Here is a 25,704-nt window from a genome sequence, read left to right as displayed (position 1 = left end):
ATTTCTAAACATTTGATACAAACTATCGTATAGGGGTATATATATTCCAGGTCCAACCTGTTACAAGTTAAGTGTCTATTTTCTTCACTTCAGAGTGAACTATTCTTTTTCTACATTAATTCACAGCTTCTGAAAGAGCAAGTCCAGGACACCTAGCCCCATATCTTTGATAAGATCTCATGAGGAAAGTGACCCAACAGAAACCTTTACAGATCTCTTTGTAAATCTCTATTTCCACACTGACTCACAGCAGCACTCGGAGTCCCTGCCTTAGAACTATAGCCTGAAGTAATCAGAGGTTGATATTCTGGAGAGTTAAGAACAAAGATAAAGATGTTTCTCACTGGAATTTGCAAGCTGAAAGGCAGTAGTAGTACAGCCTTATTCATCCAATTAAATATTCATGGGAATTTATATTCTCAGGGATGCCAGGATACAATGTCAAAGTGGTGATTTCTTTTTATATTTTCTTGATGCTTAAGATATTTTAAGGCTGTCTCTTTTTCAAAAGTGTTTTTGTAGGGAAGTTTTACTTTTTCATATAACATAGTCTCGGGATGAACTACGGGCTGGATCTTCAGTTGCAAATACATAGAAATCTTATAAGAAGTTACATAATATGAAAAGCCTATGTATTGAGGCAACTATTTTTGTATCCTTTGAGTAAATACTTAGTAGTGCAATTGCTGGATCATAGTCCTATTTTTAACTTTTTGAGGAATCTCCATACTGTTTTCCAAGGTAGCTGCATCAGTTTACATTCCCACCAACAGTTTAAGAGGGTTCCCCTTTCTCCTCATTCTCACTGATATCTATTGCTTCCTGTGTTAAGTTTAGCCATTCTGACAGGTATGAGGTGGTATCTCATCGTGGTTTTGATTTGTATTTCCCTGACGATGAGTAATGTTAAGGATTTTCTCATGTGCCTGTTAGCACACCTGGATGTCTTCTTTCTGGATGTCTATTCATGTCTTCTGCCCACTTCTTAGCTGGATTATTTGATTTTTGGGTGTTGAGTTTGATAAGTTCTTCATAGATCCTGGATACTAGCCCTTTATCTGATATGTCATTTCCAAATATCTTCTCCCATTACATCAGTTGTCTTTTAATTTTGCAAATTGTTTCCTTCACTGTACATAGCTTTATTATCTTCATGAGGTCCTAAAAGTTCATTTTTGCTTTTATTTCCCTTGCCTCTGGAAACGTGTCTAGTAAAAAGTTGCTGCAGCCAAGGTCAAAGAGGTTGCTGGTGTTTTCCTCTACCATTTCGATGGTTCCCTGTCTTACATTTAGATCTTTCATACATTTTAAATTTATTTTGTGTACAGTATAAGAACGTGGTCCAGTTTCATTCTTATGCATGTAGCTGTCGAGGTTTCCCAACATCATTTGTTGAAGGGACTTTTTTACATTGGATATTCTTTCCTGCTTTGTCAAAGGTGAGTTGACCATATAGTTTTGGGTCCATTTCTGGGTTTTCTATTCTGTTCCATTGATCTATGTAGACACCACTTCCTAATCACTGAACTTAACCCTTTTACTGACTATTTAGAAGGGGTACAAATCATTGTGTGAAATGCTTCAGAGACTTAAAGATAAGCTATGAAATTGTATTTGTCATTAATAACATTATACATAGATATTTTTATGGCTTCTCTAAGATAAATTGCCCAAGTATTGATTTCTTTTACATATAAATTATTTTGAGTCTCTGGTTCATCTGATGACAATCTCTTCACATCTTAAACCATAACTCTTCCATTTGGTACCAGTGAAATTCATCCTCTATCAAAGATTTTTTTCAATTACCTTTGCCATAGACTATCTTTATATTTTCCTATCAGTATTTTAAGAATCCTAAATGGTACATTCTTTTTTTTTTATGATAGTCACACACAGAGAGAGAGAGAGAGAGAGAGAGAGAGAGAGGCAGAGACACAGGCAGAGGGAGAAGCAGGCTCCATGCACTGGGAGCCCGATGTGGGATTCGATCCCAGGTCTCCAGGATCGCGCCCTGGGCCAAAGGCAGGCGCCAAACCGCTTGGCCACCCAGGGATCCCAATAGTACATTCTTTTATGGTAACTTTTCACTAGATATGGTTTCCTAAAGATTAACTCTTAAAATTTAACTCTGGAGAGTAAATCTCTTTCCTAATATAAATAGTCATTTTTTGGTCAATATCCCTTCACACTGTTTGCTTTAAAAAATTTTAAGTAGCTTTATAGAGGTATAGTTAATATACAAAGAATTACACATATTAATGTGAAGGTGTTTATTTTTTTGAACTTGGTATCTTGCATGAAGAAAAAGCAAGTTTTTCACCAGAAAAATTAAACTCATTATCACAGCTATACTGTCACATGTGACTGAGAAAACTGATACAGTCCACTCATTTATCATCAGCCTTCTAATTCAGTTTAAAATGATATGTGGGTTGCATAGTCTCAACAAGTTGTACAGTCTCACCAAAGATCCTAGCCTATTTCTGCTTCAAACAGCATAATATCTCTTCCAGAATGATGTGTGTGGGTGGGGGAAGAGTGTCTGTTGATAGATTATATTTCAACTTTAGGTGCTATGAAATAGTAGGGCTGTAACTTTTAAATTATAGCTGAACACTTTAACTTATTAGATTGAGTGAACTCAAACCCACAATCCTTAACACGTAGAAAGATAAGCCAAGTTCTCCACAAAATTTCATTACTGGAACCAGCACAAAAATAAACACCCAAATCCACTGCCTAGTTACTCTAAAAAACCCAAATATCCTAATTATCAATCCTAAATTATCAATAAATATCCTAAAGCTAAGATTGACATTTTACATTAAATACATTATGGTAGCTTAAACTCTCATGTGGCCCAAACCAAGTAACTCCAGCTTTCAGGTTTTGATGATATATCCTCTAGTTAAGTCATCCTAGCAATCCTAATGGAGTAACTAGGTCCTTTAAATAAGAAATTTCAGGGGTGCCTGGGTGGCTCAGTTGGTTAAGCATCTGCCTTCAGCTTAGGTCATGATCCCAGCATCCTGGGATCAAGCCCTAGGGAGGAGCTCCCTGCTCAGCAGACAGCCTGCTTCTCCCTCTTCCTCTGCTGCTCCCCCTACTTGTTCTTGCTTGCTCTCTCTTTGTCAAATACATAAAATATTTTATTTTATTTTTTTTTATTTTTTTAAATTTATGATAGTCACAGAGAGAGAAAGAGTGAGAGGCAGAGACATGGGCAGAGGGAGAAGCAGGCTCCATGCACCGGGAGCCTGATGTGGGATTCGATCCCGGGTCTCCAGGATCGCGCCCTGGGCCAAAGGCAGGCGCCAAACCGCTGCGCCACCCAGGGATCCCCATAAAATATTTTAAAACAACTAAGAAGACTCCTAACTCTGGGAAACGAACTAGGGGTTGTAGAAAGGGAGGTGGGCGGGGGGTGGGGGTGACTGGGTGACGGGCACTGAGAGGGGCACTTGATGGGATGAGCCCTGGGTGTTATTCTATATGTTGGCAAATTGAACACCAATAAAAAATAAATTTATAAAAAAACAAATAAGAAATTTCATAGGATGCTTGTCTAATGTTTCATTACAGTTCAGAGAGAGAAAAATTAACATTCATAAAGCTGTCCCATCCAAAACAATGGCTCCCCTATCTTTTATGACCTTAAACGGGTTTCTCAAACAATAATGTGCCTAGGGAGATCCTTTGCCTCTTCTGCCATGTGAGGATACAGTCAAAAATCTGTGACCTACAAGAAAGTCCTCACCTGACTATCTTGGCACCCTTATCCCAGAATTCCAGCCTTTAAAACAGTAAGCAGTACATTTGTGCTATTTGTAAGCCATCCATCACCTAATCCCCAGGTGAAGGGGATTAATTGAAACAAACCAGTTATAAAACAAGTCATTTAGATGTAACATATTGAATACAATTGATAATACTGTAATAAATTTGTATAGTGACAGTAACTAGACTTACAGAGGTGATCATTTCATAATGTGTAAAAATCCTAAAGGGTACTTGGTGTCTGAGTTGGTTGAGGCTCTCGATTATGGCTCAGGTCATGATCTTGGGGGTCATGATGGGCTCTGCATTCAGTGTGGAGTCTACTCTAGAGATCGTCTCCCTTTCCTCTGCTCCTCCCCCTGCTCACACACTCTTTTTAAAAAATACGGAATCACTGTCATGTACCTGAAACTAATATAATATTGTATGTCAATTATAATCTAATTTTTATTATTTTAAGATTTTATTTATTTGAGAGAGACAGCATAAGAAATGGAAAGATCACAAGCAGAGGAGAGGGGTGAGGGAGAAGCAGACTCCCCACTGAGCAGAGAGCCTGATGAGAGGCTCTATCCCAGGACCATGACCTGGGCCGAAGACATACGCTTAACTAACTTAGCCACCCAGGTGCCCCAAAGCTTTTTAGATTAGCCTTCATAAAAGCTTTAGAATAGTTTTACTTCCACTCACAGGACAGCCCATTAGACCACCCAGAGAATCACACAAATCATTATCACTTTTTCCCAACAGAATGTTAAATGTGCTGACACTAAAACGCTTGACTTCTTTTTATATCAATGATGTAAAAAAAAAGTGGCACCTATTATGAACCATGTGGTTTATATGTTATCACTAGTCCTCACCACAATCTTTCAAATTATATATTATTGTTCCAATTTTGCTGAAGCTGACATTAAATAACTTGTCAAAGGTCACAAAGTTAGTAATTTTACCACATTGCAAAGCTCCTACTTTTCTATCAAACTGCATCTTAGAATACAGCTAGAAGGTAATCCCCAGAGCACATATATTTGTTCATTCACTCATTCAACTAATTAATGAAGCCTATTTAGCTCAACTAGAAGCATTAGTTGAGATCACTGATACTTGAGATTCGGCTTAAGAGTCATAATTGTTCATTGCCCTAATTTTTTTTCTAACTTTTAATGATTTGTCTCTAATCAGGTTAAGTAAACAGCAGTCAGCATGACTGGACCATAGCAGGTTTCCTAAATAACTTCTTTTTTTTATTTAAATTCAATTAGCCAACATATAGTACATAGTTTCCGATGTAGTGTTCAACAATTCATCAGCTGTGTATAACACCCAGTGCTCATCACAATACATACCCCCCTTCATGCCCATCATCCCATCACCCAACCACCCGATGACCCTATGCTCCCACCCACCTCTTCTCTTCCAGCAACCTGTTTGTTTCCTAGAGTTAAGAGTCTCTCATGGTTTCTCTTCCTCTCTGATGATTTCCCATTCAGTTTTTCCTCTCTTCCCCTATGATCCTCTGCACGGTTTTGTATATTCCACATGAGTGAAACCATAGGAAAAGTGTCTTTCTCTGATTGACTTATTTTGTTCAGCATAATACCCTCCAGTTCCATCCATCCACATCGATGTAAATGGTCCCTTTCTGATGGCTAATATTTCATTTTTCCATTGAGTGTGTGTGTATATGTACATATACACACAGTATATATTTAAATATATTTATATATATTATATACATATATTCTTCTTTATCCATTTATCTGTCAATGGTTCTTTCCACAGTTTGGCTATTGAGGATATTGCTGTTATGAACACTGGGGTGCAGGTGCCCCTTTGAACCACTACATTTATATGTTTGGGGTAAATACTTAGTAGTGCAATTGCTGGGTGGTAGGGTACTTCTATTTTTAACTTCTTGAGGAACCTCTATATCATTTTTCCAGAGTGGCTGTACCAGCTTGCATTCTCACCAACAGTGTAAAAGGGTTCCCCTTTCTCTGCATCCTCACCAACATTTGTTATTTCCTGTCTTGTTAATTTTAGCCATTCTGACCAGTATAAGGTGGTATCTCATTGTGGTTTTAATTTATATTTAATTTATATTTCCCTGATGCCAAGTGCTGTGGAGCATTTTTTATGTGTTAGCCGAATATTTCTATTGTGTGTTATGTCTTTCATTTTGAACTGCCCACCATGTGAGAACTGGCCTTGTGATAAACAATTTGACAGCCTTTACAAAACAAGAGGTCATACTGCCCTCTAATCTCATTGATATCATTTATTTTTAGATTTTATCCATTAATTTGAGGGGGGGCAGAGGGAAAGGGAAAAGCAGACTCCTCGCTGAGCAGGTAGTATGACATGGGGCTCTATCCCAGGACCCTGGGATCATGATGCTAGCCAAAGGCAAACACTTAACCGACTGACCCACTCAGGTGCCCCCCCATTGTTATCATTTACAAAACTACTTATTAAGTTCCATTTGGAACTTAATATCAATAAAAAATTTGCATTTTCAGGCAGGCTCAAAAACTTCCTTTTAAAAAATCAGACAAATAGAACCATACTATCTTTCCTTTCTTGAACTAGTTGTCATGAAGCATAAAGTGACAAGTCAATCTCATTAGCAGTAACTGTCTCATTTTAGAGATGCTTAATTACCTTTCTCAAATGATGTATAATCTCTTTTATAATTCTATATATTAACTGTTGTATTTTTGAAAAGAGGCAAGTAACAAAGGAAGAGAAAATAATAATGATGCTATGATTCCTACTCCTTTACAGAATTCACCCAAAGATCCAAACTTCTCACAGGTTCCAGCAACTCTTTCCCAATATACATTTGCATTCAATTTAGGTTCAACATTGTAGTAAGCATAAGGTTCTCAAGAAACACTTAGAATCTGGGCACTTTCCATAATTTTTTCCATGTGTGAAAGTTACAGAAACTTACATAAGAAGAGAGACTACTGCAAATGCACTACATTACCAAAAATGCATTCAAAACACAATTTGTTAACTGAGTGTTTCACAAAGCCATCATTAAGATCATCAGTGTGAGTAAAGAAATCTCTCCTGGAAATACATACAAACATTGAATTCCCAAAATCTACAATGGGGATGAAAAATAATCTCTTCAGTTTTCTTCATTACAACACTTACCTATTTGTGTATTTCTTTTTTCTTTTTTTAAGATTTTACTTTTAGGCAATCTCTACACCCAATATGGTACTTGAACTCATAACCCCATATCACGAGTCACATGCTTTACTGACTTAGCCGGTTGGGCATCCCTGTTTGCATATTTCAATGACAAAGTTTTAAGTATGTAGGAAATAAACCGGGTATATTTGGAAGTTCAAGAATTGTGTGAAACCATGAAATGACTTAACACCTGAGAAAGTATAAACATATGCATCCTTAATGACCAGAATTACTTCACTTTAAAAGAAACTAAAAAAATAAATAAATAAATAAAATAAAATAAAATAAAATAAAAGAAACTAAATGTGGGGCGCCTGGTGGCTCAGTAATTGAGCATCTGCCTTGGGCTCAGATTATGATCTTCATTAGGTCCCGGGATCGAGTCCTCATCAGGCTCCCCGCAGGAAGACTGCTTCTCCCTCTGCCTCTCTGTGTCTCTTATGAATAAATAATCCATTAAAAAAGAAACCAAATGCACTTTATGAATTTGTTAGCAACTTCACAAATTAGAAGTAGTAGTCAGAAGCCCCTCTACTCACAAAAGTTTATTTAAAATATCCTTAATACTTTTAAAAGATTAGAGTGATGGGGATCCCTGGGTGGCTCAGCGGTTTAGAACCTGCCTTGGGCCCAGGGCGTGATCCTGGAGTCCTGGAATCAAGTCCCACATCAGGCTCCCTGCATGGGGCCTGCTTCTCCCTCTGCCTGTGTCTCTCATGAATAAATAAATAAATATTTAAAAGAAAATAAAAATAAAAAGAGTGAATCCCTACCCAAGAATTTGGGGTTTTAATGGATAAACTGGCATCAGATGTTCAACATAAAAATGTTTTGTGGCCAACGGTAAGAAAAAAACAATTAAAAGCAAGCACAGCTGGTTAATTAGAAAAAGTATATATTTAAAAGGTACCAAAGTGGTTATATATTTTTATATATAATATATAAACATTGTTATAAATAAGGCGTGAGAGAAGGCGTGAAGTAAGCCCCGAGGGAAGGCCTCCAAGTTGTCCTTGGTGTCTACCACGCATAGATAAGTTTTCTAGTGTCTGCCCTCTAAGTTCTGAATATACACTACCCACACTGAGATTTTTTTTTAAGATTTTATTTGTTTATTCATAGAGACACAGCTAGAGAGAGAGAGGCAGAGACACAGGCAGAGGGAGAAGCAGGCACCATGCAGGGAGCCTGATGTGGGACTCCATACCCCGTCTCCAGGATCACACCCTGGTCTGCAGGCGGCGCTAAACCGCTGCGCCACCGGGGCTGCCCCCACACTGAGATTTTTTAGATACTTTGTCCAAAACCCTGGGAAGAATATTTGATATGTCCTTACCTGAATTAATGCATGATTATCTTTAAAAAACGCTGAACCACCCGAAAGCAAAAGAGGCTCACTTTTCCCACAGCTCTCCTGGCTGAGGAGCGTGTCCGCATAGTTGGGCTGCGGGAAGATCACGTGACTCTCCCGCGAGCCCGCGGTCAGGGACACCTCGTGAGAATAGGTCTGCAGGAACGCCCGCACCCCGTCCACGCCCACAAACTGCGAGGCCGAGGCCGGCGCGCCCAGCAGCCCTCCTCCTGCAGCCTGGAGCAGACGCGACGCGTGCCAGCGCCTCAGCCTGAGCGCCAGCAGCACGATGACAAAGGCGAGGAAGACGCAGGAGACTGCGGCCACGGCCACCACCAGGTACAGCGTGAGGTCTGAAGCTTGGGAGTCACGTGGGGCTTCCAGGCTGCCCAAGTCAGCCAGGACATCTGGGATGCTGTCAGCAATGGCCACAGTGAGCGTGACGGTGGCCGAGAGAGGGGGCTGGCCGTGGTCCTGCACCGCCACCACCAGGCTCTGCTTGAGCGCGTCTCTGTCCAGCAGGGCCCGCGCTGTGCGCACCTCTCCCGTGTGCAGCCCCACCTGGAAGAGCCCAGGCTCGCTGGCCTTGAGCAGGTGGTAGGACAGCCAGGCGTTCTGGCCAGAGTCTTTGTCCACTGCCACCACCTTGGTGACCAGGTAGCCGGGCTCTGTGGAGCGGGACGCCAGCTCCATGCCTGTGGAACGGTCAGTGGGGAGGATGGGGTACAAGATTTCTGGCACGTCGTTTTGTCTGTTCTGGTCCAGCACAGACAGACTCAGAGGCACGTTGCTGCTGAGCGGTCACTGCTGTTGTAGGCCATCACTTGTAGCTGCAAGTCTTGCAACTGTTCATAGTCGAAGGAATGCAGGGCGTACAGAACGCCAGTGTTGGAGTTGATGGAGATGTAGGAGGATAGGGGCGGTCCTGGGAGAGTGTCTTCCACCAAAGAGTAAGTGACCTGGGCGTTCTCTCCATAGTCAGGGTCATAGGCGGTCACAGACATTATGGAGGCTGTTGGGACATTAGAGTTATTCTCCACGATAAAAGCGGAGTAGAAGGGGTCAGAGAAGATGGGCGGTTGTCGTTGGTATCTGCTATTTTCAGTGAGATGTGAGTTTCCGTGGACAGGGAAGGACTTCCTATGTCACTGGCAGTCACTGTGATGTAGCTAGGAACCTGTTCCCAGTCTAGGAGTGCATCTGTCACTAAACTATGGTAATTTCCATAAGACTTTTCTAATTTAAATTCCAGATTCCCCCAATGAAGCAAGTCACTTGTCGGTTTTCTCCAGAGTCTTGATCATTTACATTTAAAAGGGCAATTAATGTCCCTCTGGGAGTGTTTTCCAGAATGGAGCTGGAGAGAGAGGTGACAACTACTTCAGGGATGTTATGATTTACGTCCAATACTGTGATCAAGACTATGGCTCGAGCTGAATATCCTGAGTCATCCATTGCTTGCACTTCCATCTCATAGATTCCTCGTAGTTCAGCTCCCCTATTGTTCAAACTGTCCCTAAATTAGCATCTACTTTGAAAACTTGAACTTGGGCCGCCTTTTTGTCCACATAAAGGAAGGAATACATCACTTCCGCAGTGGCTCCTTCATCAGGGTCGGTGGCGCTTACCAAAAGCAGCTTTGTGCCTATGGCCACATTCTCAGGAACGCTCACGTGGTACTCAGGCTGAGCAAATACTGGTGTGTTATTCACATCAACTACCATCACCTGGATGCGCGTTCTGTTCCTGTGCACTGGGTCGCCCCCATAGGAGGCCGTGAGAACCAGGTGATGAACAGCCTTCTGCTCCCGGTCCAAGGCGCACTCCAACACCAATTCGGGGTACTTGTTATCATCCGCTCCACTTTGTACATCCAAGGAGAAGTGAGTATTACTACTGAGTCTGTACCTCTGGAGAGCATTCTTCCTGAAATCCAGATCCCAAGCGTGGGGAAGCGGGAACCGCAACCCAGTGACTGCGTTTTCGCTCATTTTTATTTCTAATTCATCTTCCTGGAAATAGGGGGCATTATCGTTAATGTCTCTCACTTCTGCCACTACCCCATATATTTTTACTTTACCCTCCAACAGAATCTCCAGATTTAATTGACAACTGAAGACCCCCATACAGAGCTCTTCCCGGTCTATCCTGCCTGCAGAGATTAGGCTGCCGCTTCGAGGGTTCAGAGGGTTCAGAAAAGTTGACTCCTACCTTTGGAGACTATACGGGCTCTGGGCTCTGGGCTCTGCGCTCCTCTAGTTCCTGGGGCTCCAACCCCAGGTCCTTGGCGATGTTGCCCACTCTAGAGCCTTTCTCCAGCTCCACAGGAACTAAATAGTGAATTTGGGTGCATCCAGTATCCCATAGAATCCCCAGGAGAACTCCCAGCAGGACAAGCCCTTTGCAGTCCTGATGCAGGCGCTTAGGCATCATTGCCACTTTTCTGGAGGATATCACTTCCACTTCTTCCCTACACCACCAAAGTCAGGACCAGCTTTTCCCATCTTTCGATTCCAACAATTTCTACACAGCCCCGGAGATGGTTAGTTTCTATCTGGGCTTTTTTGTGTTTCAGGCGCCCACAGGGCAAGCAGGAGGAAAGCCCGATCTCTGTTTTTCTCTCCCTGATTGGTGAACAGCAGCACTCAGAGTCCTAACCAATTACTGCACAATCTTGAACTCCAGGAAGGATTTTTGGGTTTTGTACCTTAAATAGCTCCACCTACTGTTCTTCAAATAGGGATGTAAGTTCCGTTTAGTAGAAATTTCAGTCAACCTCTTTGTATTTCCCTAGTATTTTTCATACAGAGCTGCTTTCTTGAGATTTTCTGTATCTATATTCTGTTTTTTCCAATGAGCTTTTAAATGAATTTGAAGTTTCCATACAAAGTAATTTTAACCTTACAATCTTAGTGCACCTAATTTGATATCACCATCCCCAGAAAACACCAATTATGGGCCATCTTCCTAGGCGTTTCCAATTATGAGAAATCATACAATTATATAAATTAAACTTTCTCACTTGGCTGTAATAGGGGGCATCTTTTTTTTTTTACAGATTTTTAAATTTATCTAAAGAGAAGAGCTATTTTAAAAGGTTGTCAACATCTAGTATTTAAAAATAAAAATTTGGGGGCAGCCCGGGTGGCTTAGTGGTTTAGCGCCTGCCTTTGGCCCAGGGCCTGATCCAGGAGACCCAAGATCAAGTCCCACATCAGACGCCCTGCGTGGAGCCTGCTCCTCCCTCTGCCTGTGTCTCTGCCTCTCTCTCTCTCTCTGTGTCTCTCATGAATAAATAAATAAATAGAATCTATAAAAATATATATATTTTAAAAATAAAAATAAAAATTTTACAATATGGAAACCTAAAAATAAGAAATGCAATTGTAGACATTATCAGAAGCTCAGTGATAAGTCAACTAAGACAAATAAACAATTTTAGGACAAAATGGAAGCATTTCAACTTGCACTTACTAGAAATAAGGGTAGTATTTCACAATTAGCAATCCAGAAAATATTATTAACTTACCTTTTTCTGAGCAACAAAACCAATTCCATTTACTGAAAATAACTGATGATACCTTTGAAAACTCATCAAAATATAGGAAAAAATTCTTACTATTCTGCTTTCATAAATGTAAATGTTTAGATTCTGAGGATAAAACATGTTTGGCAGGCATGCCACTACATATCCCTAAAACTGGAAGGAAATCTATAGATAGTTTTGAGAAAATATTGGGAATAAAATCAGCCTATTCAGTGGGATTCAAAGAATCCCTAATGAATGTAATATTATGAAAATATTACTCTGTCCTTTAAAAATAAAACTTTTCTTCTCCGTTTTTCTCTTACTTTGTAATTATAGAGAAAAAGCACTATATGCTCAAGATATTGATGTTTTGAGAAAGAGAAACACCCACAGAAAGAAAACATTAATGTTTCAGTTATAAATATTTACGTGGCAACAGCATCATAATACCCACTTGTCACAGAACAGGAGATTTTGTGTGTAGGTGGATGAAGACTATCACAGGTGAAATTGTCAAAATATTTCAAAATACTTGTTTAAGGGCTAATAATGAAGTTACTGGTCTACACAAAAAGGAAAGGAAAATATTGAGAGTAAACAAACAAAGTAATAGTAGATATGATCTAAGATTTTTTTGCCAAAATATTATTTGAAAATTAAACCAAACCTGTTTGTTGAAACTCACGCGAACAGAAGCATCAGAGTTAGTGCTTAATTTGTTATTCTCCTCAGTGACACTTATTTCCAAAGAAGCTTCATTAGAGAGATCTTGTGGGGGGCCCATTTCTTTAGTCATAGTGCGAAAATTAAGCCTTGCTTTCTGAGAATCAGAGGCAATGCACAGATTGTAGGCATAAGGCAAAGTCCCTTCGCTACAGTTGGGAGGAACCACAGGTCCGGACTTGACACACAGACCAGGCCAAAGGCAGCCTGGGGCTGTGGTGGGGCTGGAGGAGCGTCCCAGGCGCAGGGCAACCGCCAGAATCACCGCGAGGAGGAAGAGCACGGAGATCAAGGCCAAAGCCACCACCAGGTAGAACTGCAGCTCAGCCTGGGGATCAGCGGGCGCCTGGCGCTCGCTGACGTCTGGCAGCGCCTCCTGCAAGCTGTCAGCGAAAACCAGGAGCAGCGTGGCTGTGGCCGAGAGGGGCGGCTGTCCCCCATCCCGCACAGCGACCAGCAGGCGCTGGCGGGCCGCGTCCCTGTCGCCCAAAGCACGCGCCGTGCGCACCTCGCCCGTGCGCAGCCCCAGGCTGAAGAGTCCCGGCTCGCTGGCCTGCAGCACGTGGTATGACAGCCAGGCATTGTGTCCCGAGTCGGCGTCCACCGCCACCACCTTGGTGACCAGGTAGCCGGGCTGCGCGGCGCGCGGCACCGTGTCGAAGAGCGCCGAGCCGTCGGGCCCCAGCGCCGGGTACAGCACCCGCGGCGCGTTGTCGTTGCGGTCGCCCACCAACACGCGCAGGCTCACGTTGGCGCTGAGCGCGGGCGAGCCCTGGTCGCGGGCCTGCAGGGTCAGCTCGAAGGCGCGCAGCTGCTCGTGGTCGAAGGCGCGCTGCGCGAACACCACGCCGCTCTGCGCGCTCACCGACACGTAGGACGCCAGCGCCCGTGGCTCCAGGTCGCTGGCCACGATGGAGTAGGAGACGCGGCCGTTGGGCCCCAGGTCGGGGTCGGAGGCGCTGACTTGGGCGATGGAGGCTCCAGGAGGGTTGTTTTCGGCCACGTGGACCACGTAGGAGGCCTGCTGGAAAACTGGCGCGTTGTCGTTGACGTCGGTGATGTGCAGAGTGATGCTTGAACTGGAAGAGAGGGGCGGCTTTCCCCTGTCGGTGGCTGTAATAGTGACATTATAGGAAGAGGTCTTCTCCCGGTCCAGGGCCCCATCTGTTACAAGCTTGTAGTAATTATTGGCAGAAGATTCAATTTTGAAAGGAACTTTTTCTTTTATGAGGCATGTGACCTCTCCGTTTTCTCCCGAATCTTTGTCATGTGTTTTGAACAGAGCAATCACCATCCCGTGTTCTGTGTCCTCGGTTATGGAACTAGACACTGAAGTGAAAATAACCTCCGGGGCATTGTCATTCTCATCTAAAATTTCTACTATAATTTTACATTCAGTGGCCATGCCTCCACCATCCTTGGCTTCTATGTTAATGGTATAACTTCTACTGATTTCGAAGTCTATGGGACCTTTGGATTTAATTTCTCCACTTTGATGGTCTAGTATAAACATATTTCCAATATCTCTTAATGTTTTGAAGGAGTAGGTGATCTCTGCATTGATGCCCTCATCTTGGTCGATGGCTGTCACCTTGAGTACAGAGGTGCCTGAGGGTAAGTTCTCTGGAAGGCTAACTTTGTACACATCCTGACTGAACACTGGGGCGTTATCATTGGCGTCGGTGACTTCAATCTTGATTTGAATGGTGCCACTTTGGACAGGGTCACCCCCGTCCATTGCGGTCAGGACCAGAAGATGGGAGCTCTGGTGTTCTCGGTCCAGGGGCTTCTCCAGTATTAATTCTGGGGCATTCTTGCCTGCAGTCTTATCCTTCACCAGCAGAGAAAAATGCTCATTATGGCTGAGTTGGTAACTCTGGAGAGAGTTAGGTCCTACATCTGCATCTATAGCAGATTCCATACCGAACCGAGTTCCTAGCATTGCAAATTCATTGATTTGTAAAACAATGCTATTTTGGGGAAAATAAGGTGTATTGTCATTTATATCTTCTACTCTCACCAATACGTGAAAAACATTTAGAGGATTCTCTGCCACGATCTCTAAGGGCACAATACACTGGGGATTTTGGAGACAAAGTGACTCTCTATCTATTCTTTCACTGACGAATATGTTGCCATTCTCCGTGTTTATGGTAAAGTATTGTTTCTCTGCACTAATTCTGAGGTTTCGGTTCAGTAAATCTTCTACATGCAGCCCCAGGTCTTTAGCTAGGTTCCCTACCACTGAGCCCTTGGCCATTTCTTCGGGAATAGAGTAGCGGATCTGCTCAGAAAGCCCCCCACAGAACAAAGGCAGCAGGAAGGGAAAGAGTACTTGCCGCTGCCCGAAATGGCTCCTCTGCTTCACCCTAGTTCCCATCCTTTCGTGCGCTGCCGCAGCCTCAGATGTTATAAGACGATGCTTTACAAATTGTGTTTAAAATATTTCCTGTTAATGCGTAGAAAACTCAACACTCTCAGTTTCAAGGCATCCTATTTCGTATTTCAGAATCATTTTTGCTAAGCAGAGAAAAAGCCCCGAATTCTGGGCTTTATCTCCTTTTAGAATTGCTTCCGTGACTGTGCAGAAAATCAGGTAGCTCGTGGGCTCCAGCTCTTGCAGCGCATTGGCCAACAGCGGCGCTTGGAGTCTACTAAGAAAACTGCAGTTTGAAGCCTTGCAAATAATGGCAGTCACTAATCTGACAGATTGTTGAACTGATGTAGAGGGAATGAGGCAATGTATGAGTTTCAGATGTGTCTATTTTCCAGTGTTTACTATCAAAGAAGTTTCCTTTAAAATATGATTCTATAGAAGAGCCATTAACCCAGGAGGCAGTGCACATACTGGAGTAACAAAGCAAAGTCTTCTCTCCCAACTTAAAACAAAGACCTGTGATAAAATAGCCTCCAAGTGACATAGGTAAATTTTTACAGCCATGAAATACCACCTAGTATTATCTTCAATATTATGTGCAGATAACTTTCCTCCTCCTTTTTCCGGAGGTAACTGGAGGAGAGTTCAAAGGCATACTCAGGATAAGGATGGCCAATGACATATAATCTTCCTTGCCACTTATAAAAGACATCTTTGAAAAGGATTATCAATTGTACACTTTCACCATAAAATACAAAAGCATTCCCTTGTAGGTTACCATAGGAATTTAATGACATGCAAAAATGTGAGAGTGTTTTATTTTTATCCTCTAACTGGATCACATGTTGTACCCTAACAGATCGTTATCACTAACTCTGAGTCAAAATAACTGTCTTAATCTCATGTTTCAAAGATAACCTGTCCTGTTTGTTCTCCAAGATTTTGGTTGCCAGCTCCTAACTGTTCAATGTTTAAAAAATACATGTAACAACCTCCCTCTCCCAGCAAATCATATCCTTTTTACTCATCTAATTTCAATTCAAGTAAAAATGCCTTAAATCTTTTTTTCTGTTTCCACATCCATAGGCATAAAATTTATTCCTACATCCTCAAAGCATTCTGACATTTTTCTTGACATCGAGACAAATTTAGGCATCTAAATTTGCAGGATTCCCCTTTCCTACAGTTGAAATTCTTTTTTGCCCAAACATTAGACACTCAATTATAGTTAAATATATTAAGGTCAATTCCTGAATGAGAAAGGAAAACTTGAAAGGGAACCTGAATATGTAAATAATCTGGGCCAAACATCTCAAAGTGGCATGATCAATTCAAACTAAGCTGAATTGATTATGGAGATGATTCCTGTGATCAAATATCCTCAGTAAGTCTCCTTTTCTCACTTGACTTTCCTAGACATTGTTTCAGATAACACATAGGTCATTAGGTAACTACCAGAGCTTCAATTACAAGTTGGTTCTGATATAAGGAAGGATCGAGCATACTTAAATATAATACAAAATGAATTTTCAAAGGAAATAAAAAAGGAATCCATGACTCATAGGCATATTGAAAACAAAACAAAACAAAAAATACAGCTAAATCAGTCTCACAAGGTCCAAATAACTACCCCATCTCTCATATTCACAAAGTGGATCACATCAGTAAATCTGAAAGTATAAACATGTTTAGTCAATTTGTAAATGACTTTTTGAGAAGCATAGGATCAAAATTATTTCCTCAAGTGAACTTACCACGTAAAAAAAATCTTACACACAAGTACAAGAATAAAAGGAAATAATACCAGTTTTAGTCAACTATTTCTTCAGAAGAGAAGAATCAAATGACTCCATCGTAGAAACAGAAAAGATGCCTAGAAAAAAGAAGTATACTCTATATTTTCACTCCCAAGAGAATCTAGTAGTAAAAAAGCAGTCGATTTTTATGTTTTGGTAGTATAAATAAAAGAGACAAAGTTGAAATAATCAACATAATTTAAACATATCATCACCCATCAGAGATCAAAATATAATTGTTTCAGGCTCAAAGAAAAGCTTACATGTGTAAACACCTGCAAGTGTGTATATATGTGTGTATAGATAAGGAAAAGAACTACAGAGTATATGCCACTGAATCAACAAGGTCAAATTTGGACATTAGAAATAAAGTAAATAATGGTAGGATATAATTATAAATTAGTGAAGGCAATGTGAAGTTGTAATAGGGAAATAAATAAAAACTGTGAATCATTAATTTGAATCCTCACCAGTTTACATTGATAGCCACAGAGACTGATGATAGAAAAATATTACTAAAATTTAACTTATTATATAGCAAGCCATGATAGCTGAATTAGACCTTTAGAATCAAAAGAGAATATGCCAGACGAAGAGAAAAACTTTTCTGAAAAGTGATGTTAATTTGTTGAAAGATAAAGTACAGGAACGCACATGTATTGCTCTAAATATGTATAAACCGAATACATCCTCCCACTAAAAACAGGTTGGTTTTGTTTTGTTTTGTTTTGTTTTGAAAAAGCCACCTAAAAGACTTGTGCAGCGATACTAACAACTGGGAGGCAGATAATCTCACCTGATTATTCGTAGAGTCCGGATTGCCTAAATCAGCCGCTGAATTTTCAGTAATCAAGAGTGGCTCGCTTTTCCCACAGCTGTACTGGCTGAGGAGCGTGTCCGCATAGTTGGGCTGCGGGAAGATCACGTGACTCTCCCGCGAGCCCGTGGTCAGGGACACCTCGTGAGAATAGGTCTGCAGGAACGCCCGCACCCCGTCCACGCCCACAAACTGCGAGGCCGAGGCCGGCGCGCCCAGCAGCCCTCCTCCTGCAGCCTGGAGCAGACGCGACGCGTGCCAGCGCCTCAGCCTGAGCGCCAGCAGCACGATGACAAAGGCGAGGAAGACGCAGGAGACTGCGGCCACGGCCACCACCAGGTACAGCGTGAGGTCTGAAGCTTGGGAGTCACGTGGGGCTTCCAGGCTGCCCAAGTCAGCCAGGACATCTGGGATGCTGTCAGCAATGGCCACAGTGAGCGTGACGGTGGCCGAGAGAGGGGGCTGGCCGTGGTCCTGCACCGCCACCACCAGGCTCTGCTTGAGGGCGTCTCTGTCTAGCAGGGCCCGCGCTGTGCGCACCTCTCCCGTGTGCAGCCCCACCTGGAAGAGCCCAGGCTCGCTGGCCTTGAGCAGGTGGTAGGACAGCCAGGCGTTCTGGCCAGAGTCTTTGTCCACTGCCACAACTTTGGTGACCAGGTAGCCAGGCTCTGCATATCGGGGAGCCAGCTCCACACCAGTGGAGCCATCGATGGGGAGGGTAGGGTACAGGATCTCTGGTGCATTGTCATTCTGGTCCAGCACGAATATGCTGACAGACACATTGCTGCTGAGTGATGGGTTTCCACTATCCTTTGCTGTCACCCACAGTTGCAGGTCACGAAACTGTTCATAGTCAAAGGAGTGCAGGGCATACAGGGTGCCAGTATCTGAGTTAATGGAGATGTAGGAGGATAAAGGTGCTCCCTGGAGGGTATCTTCCACCAAGGAATAAGTGACTTGGGAGTTCTCTCTGCTGTCCAGGTCAAGTGCCATCACTGAGAAGAAGGAGGCTCCTCTGGGGTTGTTTTCAGGAATGTAGACAGAGTAAGATGAGTCAACAAAAGTGGGCGGATTATCATTGTCGTCTGCTACCTTTATTGAAATGTGAGTTTCTGTAGACAAGGGTGGAAATCCCTGATCTTTGGCTACCAAGGTTATATTATAGCTGTGGACCTGCTCCCTGTCCAGCATTCTGTTTGTTATCAATTTGTAATAATTTCCATAAGTCTTTTCTAATTTAAAAGGCAGACTGTTAGGAATGAAACATGAGACTTGACCATTTTCTCCAGAGTCTTGATCTTGTACATTTAGAAGAGCAATAACTGTACCTGGAGGAGAGTTCTCCAGCACTGAGTTAGTAGAAGATGTGATAGTTATTTCTGGAGCATTATCATTCACATCCACAACTGTGATGAACACCTTAGCAGTGGTGGAAAGACCTCCACCATCTTGACCTTGAATTTCCATCTCATAGAATCTATATTTCTCAAAATCCAGAGAACCTCGTATTAAGACTTCTCCAGTTTGAGAATCCAGTTGGAATATTTCAGAAGTTTTGCTTTCCATATTCCTGAATGAATACACCACTTCCCCATTGATTCCCTCATCTGGATCAGTTGCATTTACCATGAGAACCCGAGTTCCAGAGCTGAGATCCTCAGGAATACTCACTCGATATACAGACTGTGTAAACTTTGGTACATGGTCATTTACGTCGAGGACCACCACATGAATGGCAACAGCACCCTGGTGGATGGGATCTCCTCCATCAAAGGCTGTGAGGAGGAGGTGGTGAGCAGCCTCTCTCTCTCTGTCCAGACTCCCCTCCAGCACTAGTTCTGGATTCTTGGCCCCATCTGTTCCACCTCGCATTTGTAAGGAAAAGTAACTATTAGGATTGAGCTGGTAGCGCTGAAGGGAGTTCATTCCCACATCTGGATCCCTAGCGCTAGGAAGGGGAAATCTGGATCCGGGACTTGCGTGCTCACTGACTTTTATCTCTATTTCCGCCTCCTGAAAGCTGGGGGCATTATCATTAATATCCATTATTTCCACCTCTACTCCATAAATTTTCAGGGTATCTTCCACAAGTATCTCTATATTTAAAAAACAGGAAGACACTGTCTCACAGAGCTCCTCCCGGTCTAACCTACCTGCAGTGATCAAGCTGCCACTTCGCGGATTCAGAGCGAAAAGCTGCATCCTATCTCTGGAGATGATGCGGATGCGGCGTTCCGCCAGCTCCCAGGGCTCCAACCCTAGGTCATTGGAAATATTGCCCACGAAGAAGCCTTTGTCTGTCTCTTCAGGCACCGAATATCGGATATGCCCTGCCTCAGACTCCTGTAGAGTCCTCAGAAAAATGTACAGGAGGACCAGCCCGCTGCGGTCCAGGCGTAGTAGCGGATTCCCCATGGCAGTAAACTGAGCATATATTCTCTGATTTCCTGAGCTGTTTTGTTCTGAATCGGCTTATGTATCTACGAGGTTCCGGAATGATTGCAGCCAAAATATATTAGAGAGCGAACCACTTTGTTTCCAGCATCAGGATCTGTGAGTATCCATATTACTCCGCTTTGTGTTGTAGAGATGAGGGAGGGAGGAAGGGACTGCTGCTTGCAGCTTCCCATTCCCTGATTGGTGAAGAGCGGCGCCTAGAGCCGAATCTTATTATTGCAACGAGTAAGAAAACCCAACTAATGTGTCTTCCGTAAGTTATTACACACTTTTCCAATAATTATACATATTTATAACAATGAAAATTGCACACAATAAAGAGTTACATAATGTGATAAAGATTTACTAAGAGCACTTAATAAAAGTAATAATTATTAAAAAGAGCTTGCTTAATTTAAAAAATATTTTTTTAAAATATTTTTAAATACTACTGGAACTGAAAACTTGTAGGTTAGATTTCCTTCCTATTGATTTTTAACAACTGAAGGGAATAGTATTTGTGGATGTGGAACTAGCACAGTTCCAAAAAAATATCAGGGCACATGACTATAATTCCTAACAATATTTCTTTATTGAGTAAAATAAATAGGAAACATTTGAGAAAATTTGGATGGCATTAGGGTAGTCATTTAAAATACCAAAACATAAAACTATAATTGTGTTCCATATTCTTAAGTAATAGCCTATTTCATGAAAAAGTTGCCAGAGATTTCTATACATATATATTTTTACTCTGAATGGAGAAGGACTCCATTGTAAACTTTAAACAGTTATACCAATAGGTTTGACTTAGATTTACCCTTAAGAACTTCATCAAGAGACTGAATCTAGAATCATTATTTTATTTTTAAGTAAGCTCTATGCCCAAGTTGGGATTGAACGCATAACCTTGAGATTAAGAAACACGTGCTCTACCAACTGAGCAAGTCACATGCCCCTTTATTTAGAATCTTTAAACGATGGCATATTGAAAAATATTGGCATATTAGAATATAAAAAGTTATTTTAAAAACTTACCTGTTTAAAAGTCTTCTTGTCTGCTTCAACATTAGGAATTAAAATGCTAGCTGATAGCCCCAAAGAGCTATCTTTGTTGAGAATATCTTGTGTGGCTGGAAAATGATCAACAGATGTGAGAAAATTAAATTCCACATTAGTTTGATCGCCAGGCACACACAAATTATAAGCATAGGGCAATGTTCCTTCACTGTAGTTAGAAGGAATCTCGGGTCCAGACTTGGAGCAGAGAACAGACTCAAAGCAGCCTCCTGTGGCCAGGCTGGAAGAGCTTCTCAAGCGCAGGGCAACCGCCAGAATCACCGCGAGGAGGAAGAGCACGGAGATCAAGGCCAAAGCCACCACCAGGTAGAACTGCAGCTCAGCCTGGGGATCAGCGGGCGCCTGGCGCTCGCTGACGTCTGGCAGCGCCTCCTGCAAGCTGTCAGCGAAAACCAGGAGCAGCGTGGCTGTGGCCGAGAGGGGCGGCTGTCCCCCATCCCGCACAGCGACCAGCAGGCGCTGGCGGGCCGCGTCCCTGTCGCCCAAAGCACGCGCCGTGCGCACCTCGCCCGTGCGCAGCCCCAGGCTGAAGAGTCCCGGCTCGCTGGCCTGCAGCACGTGGTATGACAGCCAGGCATTGTGTCCCGAGTCGGCGTCCACCGCCACCACCTTGGTGACCAGGTAGCCGGGCTGCGCGGCGCGCGGCACCGTGTCGAAGAGCGCCGAGCCGTCGGGCCCCAGCGCCGGGTACAGCACCCGCGGCGCGTTGTCGTTGCGGTCGCCCACCAACACGCGCAGGCTCACGTTGGCGCTGAGCGCGGGCGAGCCCTGGTCGCGGGCCTGCAGGGTCAGCTCGAAGGCGCGCAGCTGCTCGTGGTCGAAGGCGCGCTGCGCGAACACCACGCCGCTCTGCGCGCTCACCGACACGTAGGACGCCAGCGCCCGTGGCTCCAGGTCGCTGGCCACGATGGAGTAGGAGACGCGGCCGTTGGGCCCCAGGTCGGGGTCGGAGGCGCTGACTTGGGCGATGGAGGCTCCAGGAGGGTTGTTTTCGGCCACGTGGACCACGTAGGAGGCCTGCTGGAAAACTGGCGCGTTGTCGTTGACATCCGCAATGTGCAGAGTGATGCTTATACTAGAAGAGAGGGGCGGCTTTCCCCTGTCGGTGGCTGTGATGGTGACATTGTACTGGGGACTGTGCTCTCGATCTAAGGCTCCATCTGTAACCAGCTTGTAGTAATTATTAGATGAAGAATGAATCTTAAATGGAATATCTCTACTTAAATTACATGTGACTTCTCCGTTTTCCCCAGAATCCTGGTCCTGTGTTTTGAAGAGAGCCACGACCATTCCTGGATGGGAATCCTCCAAAATCTGATCAGAGAGAGAAGTAATGATTATTTCAGGGTTGTTGTCATTTTCGTCTAGAACTTCTACGATTACTTTACACTGTGTAGAGAGGGATCCTCGGTCCTTGGCTTCTACATCCATGGTATATCTTTCTACTTCTTCAAAATCCAAGGGTTGATGAGTTATAATGCTTCCTGTAGCAGAATCCAGAGAGAACACGTGCTGGGCTTTATTAACCACACCAAGGAATGAGTAGGTAATCTCAGCATTGAAGCCTTCATCTTGGTCAGTGGCACTCACCTTCACCACCAAAGTGCCTGGGGGCACGCCTTCTCGAAGACTGACCTTGTACATATTTTGGCTGAACACTGGAGGGTTATCATTGGCATCCACCACCAGGATTCGGATCTGAGCTGTGCTGCTTTGTGGTGGATCCCCGCTATCTAAGGCTGTTAGTACCAAATGATGAGAGCTTTGTGTTTCTCGGTCCAGGGTCTTCTTCAGTACTAATTCTGGATATTTGCCACCATCGGGATTGTCTTTCACCTCCAAGGAGAAATACTCATTTGGACTTAGTTGGTATTTGTTCAGTGAATTCATATTAATATCAGGATCTTCTGCAGACTCAAGAATTATTCCAGTCCCTGGGGTGACAGATTCACTGATTTCTAAGTTTATTTCACCTTTATGGAATTGAGGGGCATGGTCGTTAATATCCTCAACAACCACAATGATATGAAAAATATTTAAAGGATTTTCCACCACGGCTTCCAACTGCAACTCACATCTTCTTCTCTCTTTGCATATCTGCTCACGGTCTATTCGGTCTTTCACAAGTAAGTCCCCACTCTCTGCGTCTACGTAGAAAAGCAGCTTCTCCGCACTAACTCGCAGCTTCCGAGCCGACACATCCAGGACGCTGAGCCCAAGATCCTTGGCGAGGTTCCCCACCACCGAGCCCTTGGCCAGTTCGTCGGGAATCGAGTAGCGGATGGGCTCGCAGATCGCGGGGTAGAACAAAGGTAGCAGGAAGGGAAACAGTACTTGCCGCTTGCCGGCTGGCCGCCTCCGAACACAGCTCCCTCCCATTGCGTGCTCTAGTTCTTGCTGGGTCCCAGTCTTTCCAGCTGGAGAAAGTGCATGCTATCACACTGGTAGCATTCGGCCCAGAACATACAGAGCCTAGGGTCTTGGGACTGGGAATCTCTGTGTGCTGGGGAGAGTATGCGCAGCCAGGAACCGGAGTGTAAGCGGTTCTTTATGTCGTTGACTGCACAGGAAAACCCAGGCTAGAGGCAGAGGAATCCCCAGGCGATAGCACTTGCCCTGTACTGGCCGACAGCGGCGCCCAGAGGCTCTGTGTGGAACCGCAATCTAGTTTTTCTATCAGGAAATCCTTTTATTTTTTTAATTTCTAAAACATTTAAGTAACCTTTTCACCCAATGTGGGGCTCGAACCCACAACCCCAAGATCAAGAGTTGCATGTTCTACCGACTGAGCCACCCAGGCGCCCCAGGAAATCTTTTTTAAAATGTAAGATGATAACTGCTAAAATAATGAATCTTATTTTTCACTGATTTCATTTTCATCATGAAATATGTTTCACATGGTCAAAACTATCATATGTTATATATGTTAAAAATTTACATAGTCTCTGAGCAGGTAAAAAGATTTTTCAAAATTCAAAAAAACCACAGAATATAGAGTGGAAAGTAGGTCTTCTATCCCATGGCCTGTTGCTATCCAGTTCTCCCATCCAGAAGTAATCACTGTTGTTCCTTTTTTAAGGTATCATCCACAAAGGCAAGTACTGAAGACAAGCAAAACCTTTTTTTGTCTTCAATACTAGCTTATGTTTAGCTAGAAAGTATTAATCCATCCTCCATATTTAGGAACTAGAAGGCAGTCATTCCCATATTCATTACAATCATCTAAAGTGTTCTCTACTGCCTTTAAATAATAATATTTTAAAACACTTAAAATAGCTACATATCAAAAGAGTTTTTTTAAGTCAGTATTTTTCAGAACAAAAAATTATTTCAGACAGATGCATAGTAATTTTGACCCCAAAGACAGAAATTTAAAATGTCTGTTTCAATAAGTTTTTTTTCAAGATTTTATTTATTTATTCATGGGAGGCATGGAGAGAGAGAGAGGCAGAGACACAGGCAGAGGGAGAAGCAGGCTCCATGCAGGGAACCCGATGCAGGACTCAATACCGGGTCTCCAGGATCACACCCTGGGCCAAAGGCAGGCGCTAAACCGCTGAGCCACCCAGGGATCCCTGGGATCCCTGTTTCAATAATTTAAGCTAAAAACTGACCCAAAGAGATGTGCTCTCCTTCCACAGAACTATTATTGCATTTTTAAAAAAGATTTATTTATTTTTATTTGTGATAGAGAGAGAGAAAGAGGCAGAGACACAGGCGGAGGGAGAAGCAGGCTCCATGCAGGGAACCCGATGCAGGACTCAATACCGGGTCTCCAGGATCGCGCCCTGGGCCAAAGGCAGGCGCCAAACCGCTGAGCCACCCAGGGATCCCCCCACAGACCTATTATTGAACAAATGTTAGATGACATGAGAAAAGTCATGATTCCCTAAATATTTTGAGACACATTAGGGCATTCTTTGACTTTGTGCTACCATATTAGTTTAGAAGAATATAAATAATAAATTAAAAGTAAGATATCAAACCAAGCACATAACCATCTTCAATAAAGTAAATGGGCTTACTGATCACCGATCATAACTCTACTGATCATTTGTTTAGAATAATTTTGTGTACATCTCTGCTTATATTCAGATCTCCCACAGAAATGATATTTCTCTAAGTTTATTGTGACTCCTAATTTCAGAGTTTTCAGAAATTGAGGTGGGTCTTCTTTCTTCTACATTAAAGAGCTACTGAAATACTGTTGGCACAGATCTTTTGCTCCTGTACTTAGAAACATGTACGAACCTGTATCCCCAGTCTATATTTTTTTCATCCTTAGACATGAGAGAATTTAACGAAAAATGCTGACAGAAGAACCCAAAATTTGCTTCTATATGTTAACCTTCTATAAGTTCTTTAGAATCCCTACTGAGTAAGGAAAGTCAAATTAAAATGCTATGTCTTCCATATAATAGTATGAAATTAGAATGGCAAGCAAAATGGATGTTGCATTGTTACCAATTATGATTACACTTGGAAATATTTAAGCACACATTATTATCACATTGTTATCAATTGTCAATAGAATATTAATGAAAAATTCAAATCTATCTAGGAAGCATATTTAGCTGTAACTATCACTACAAGGTATAGGTTGAAAAG

General features: G+C 42.9%; 2 protein-coding genes and 1 pseudogene across 17 annotated transcripts in view; all 3 read right to left on the bottom strand.

The window, feature by feature from the left end:
• Positions 1–25,704, bottom strand: part of LOC144313998 (protocadherin gamma-C5) — a 183,459-nt gene that overhangs the window by 59,015 nt on the left and 98,740 nt on the right. The window contains exons 1-2 of one of the 16 annotated variants that reach the window (XM_077897581.1): positions 17,560–20,416; positions 14,972–16,840 (exon numbers count right to left, since the gene is read on the bottom strand). The exons of 10 other annotated variants lie outside the window; for them this stretch is intronic. In XM_077897581.1, coding sequence (XP_077753707.1) covers positions 16,793–16,840; positions 17,560–19,995 — 2,484 coding nt within the window. In that variant the 5' untranslated portion in view covers positions 19,996–20,416 and the 3' untranslated portion in view covers positions 14,972–16,792. Of the gene's footprint in view, positions 1–8,323; positions 9,176–11,867; positions 11,949–12,552; positions 16,841–17,559; positions 20,417–25,704 lie in introns of those variants that run through there. 5 more of the 16 variants (XR_013379632.1, XM_077897573.1, XM_077897582.1 and 2 more) reach the window with 5 other exon arrangements.
• Positions 9,380–11,532, bottom strand: LOC144314005 (protocadherin gamma-A12 pseudogene; annotated as a pseudogene).
• On the bottom strand, positions 20,061–23,778 carry LOC144313265 (protocadherin gamma-B7-like). Its single transcript, XM_077896418.1, has 2 exons — positions 21,055–23,778; positions 20,061–20,234 (listed from the first exon to the last, which is right to left on the bottom strand). Exons 1-2 carry the CDS (start codon positions 23,473–23,475, stop codon positions 20,061–20,063), a joined length of 2,595 nt encoding a protein of 864 aa, XP_077752544.1. The 5' UTR covers positions 23,476–23,778.

The sequence above is a fragment of the Canis aureus genome, chromosome 5, assembly GCF_053574225.1.
Source record: "Canis aureus isolate CA01 chromosome 5, VMU_Caureus_v.1.0, whole genome shotgun sequence".
In the NCBI taxonomy this organism is placed as follows: Eukaryota; Metazoa; Chordata; class Mammalia; order Carnivora; family Canidae; genus Canis; species Canis aureus.
This window is presented reverse-complemented; position numbering and strand designations above follow the sequence as displayed.

Coding starts and splice junctions, on each gene's coding strand:
- LOC144313265 (XM_077896418.1), bottom strand. CDS start 23,475: ATGGGAGGGAGCTGTGTTCGGAGGCGGCCAGCCGGCAAGCGGCAAGTA. Junction 20,235..21,054: donor ACAAGAAGACTTTTAAACAG/GTAAGTTTTTAA, acceptor ATTCGGCTCTAG/GCGCCGCTCTTCACCAATCA.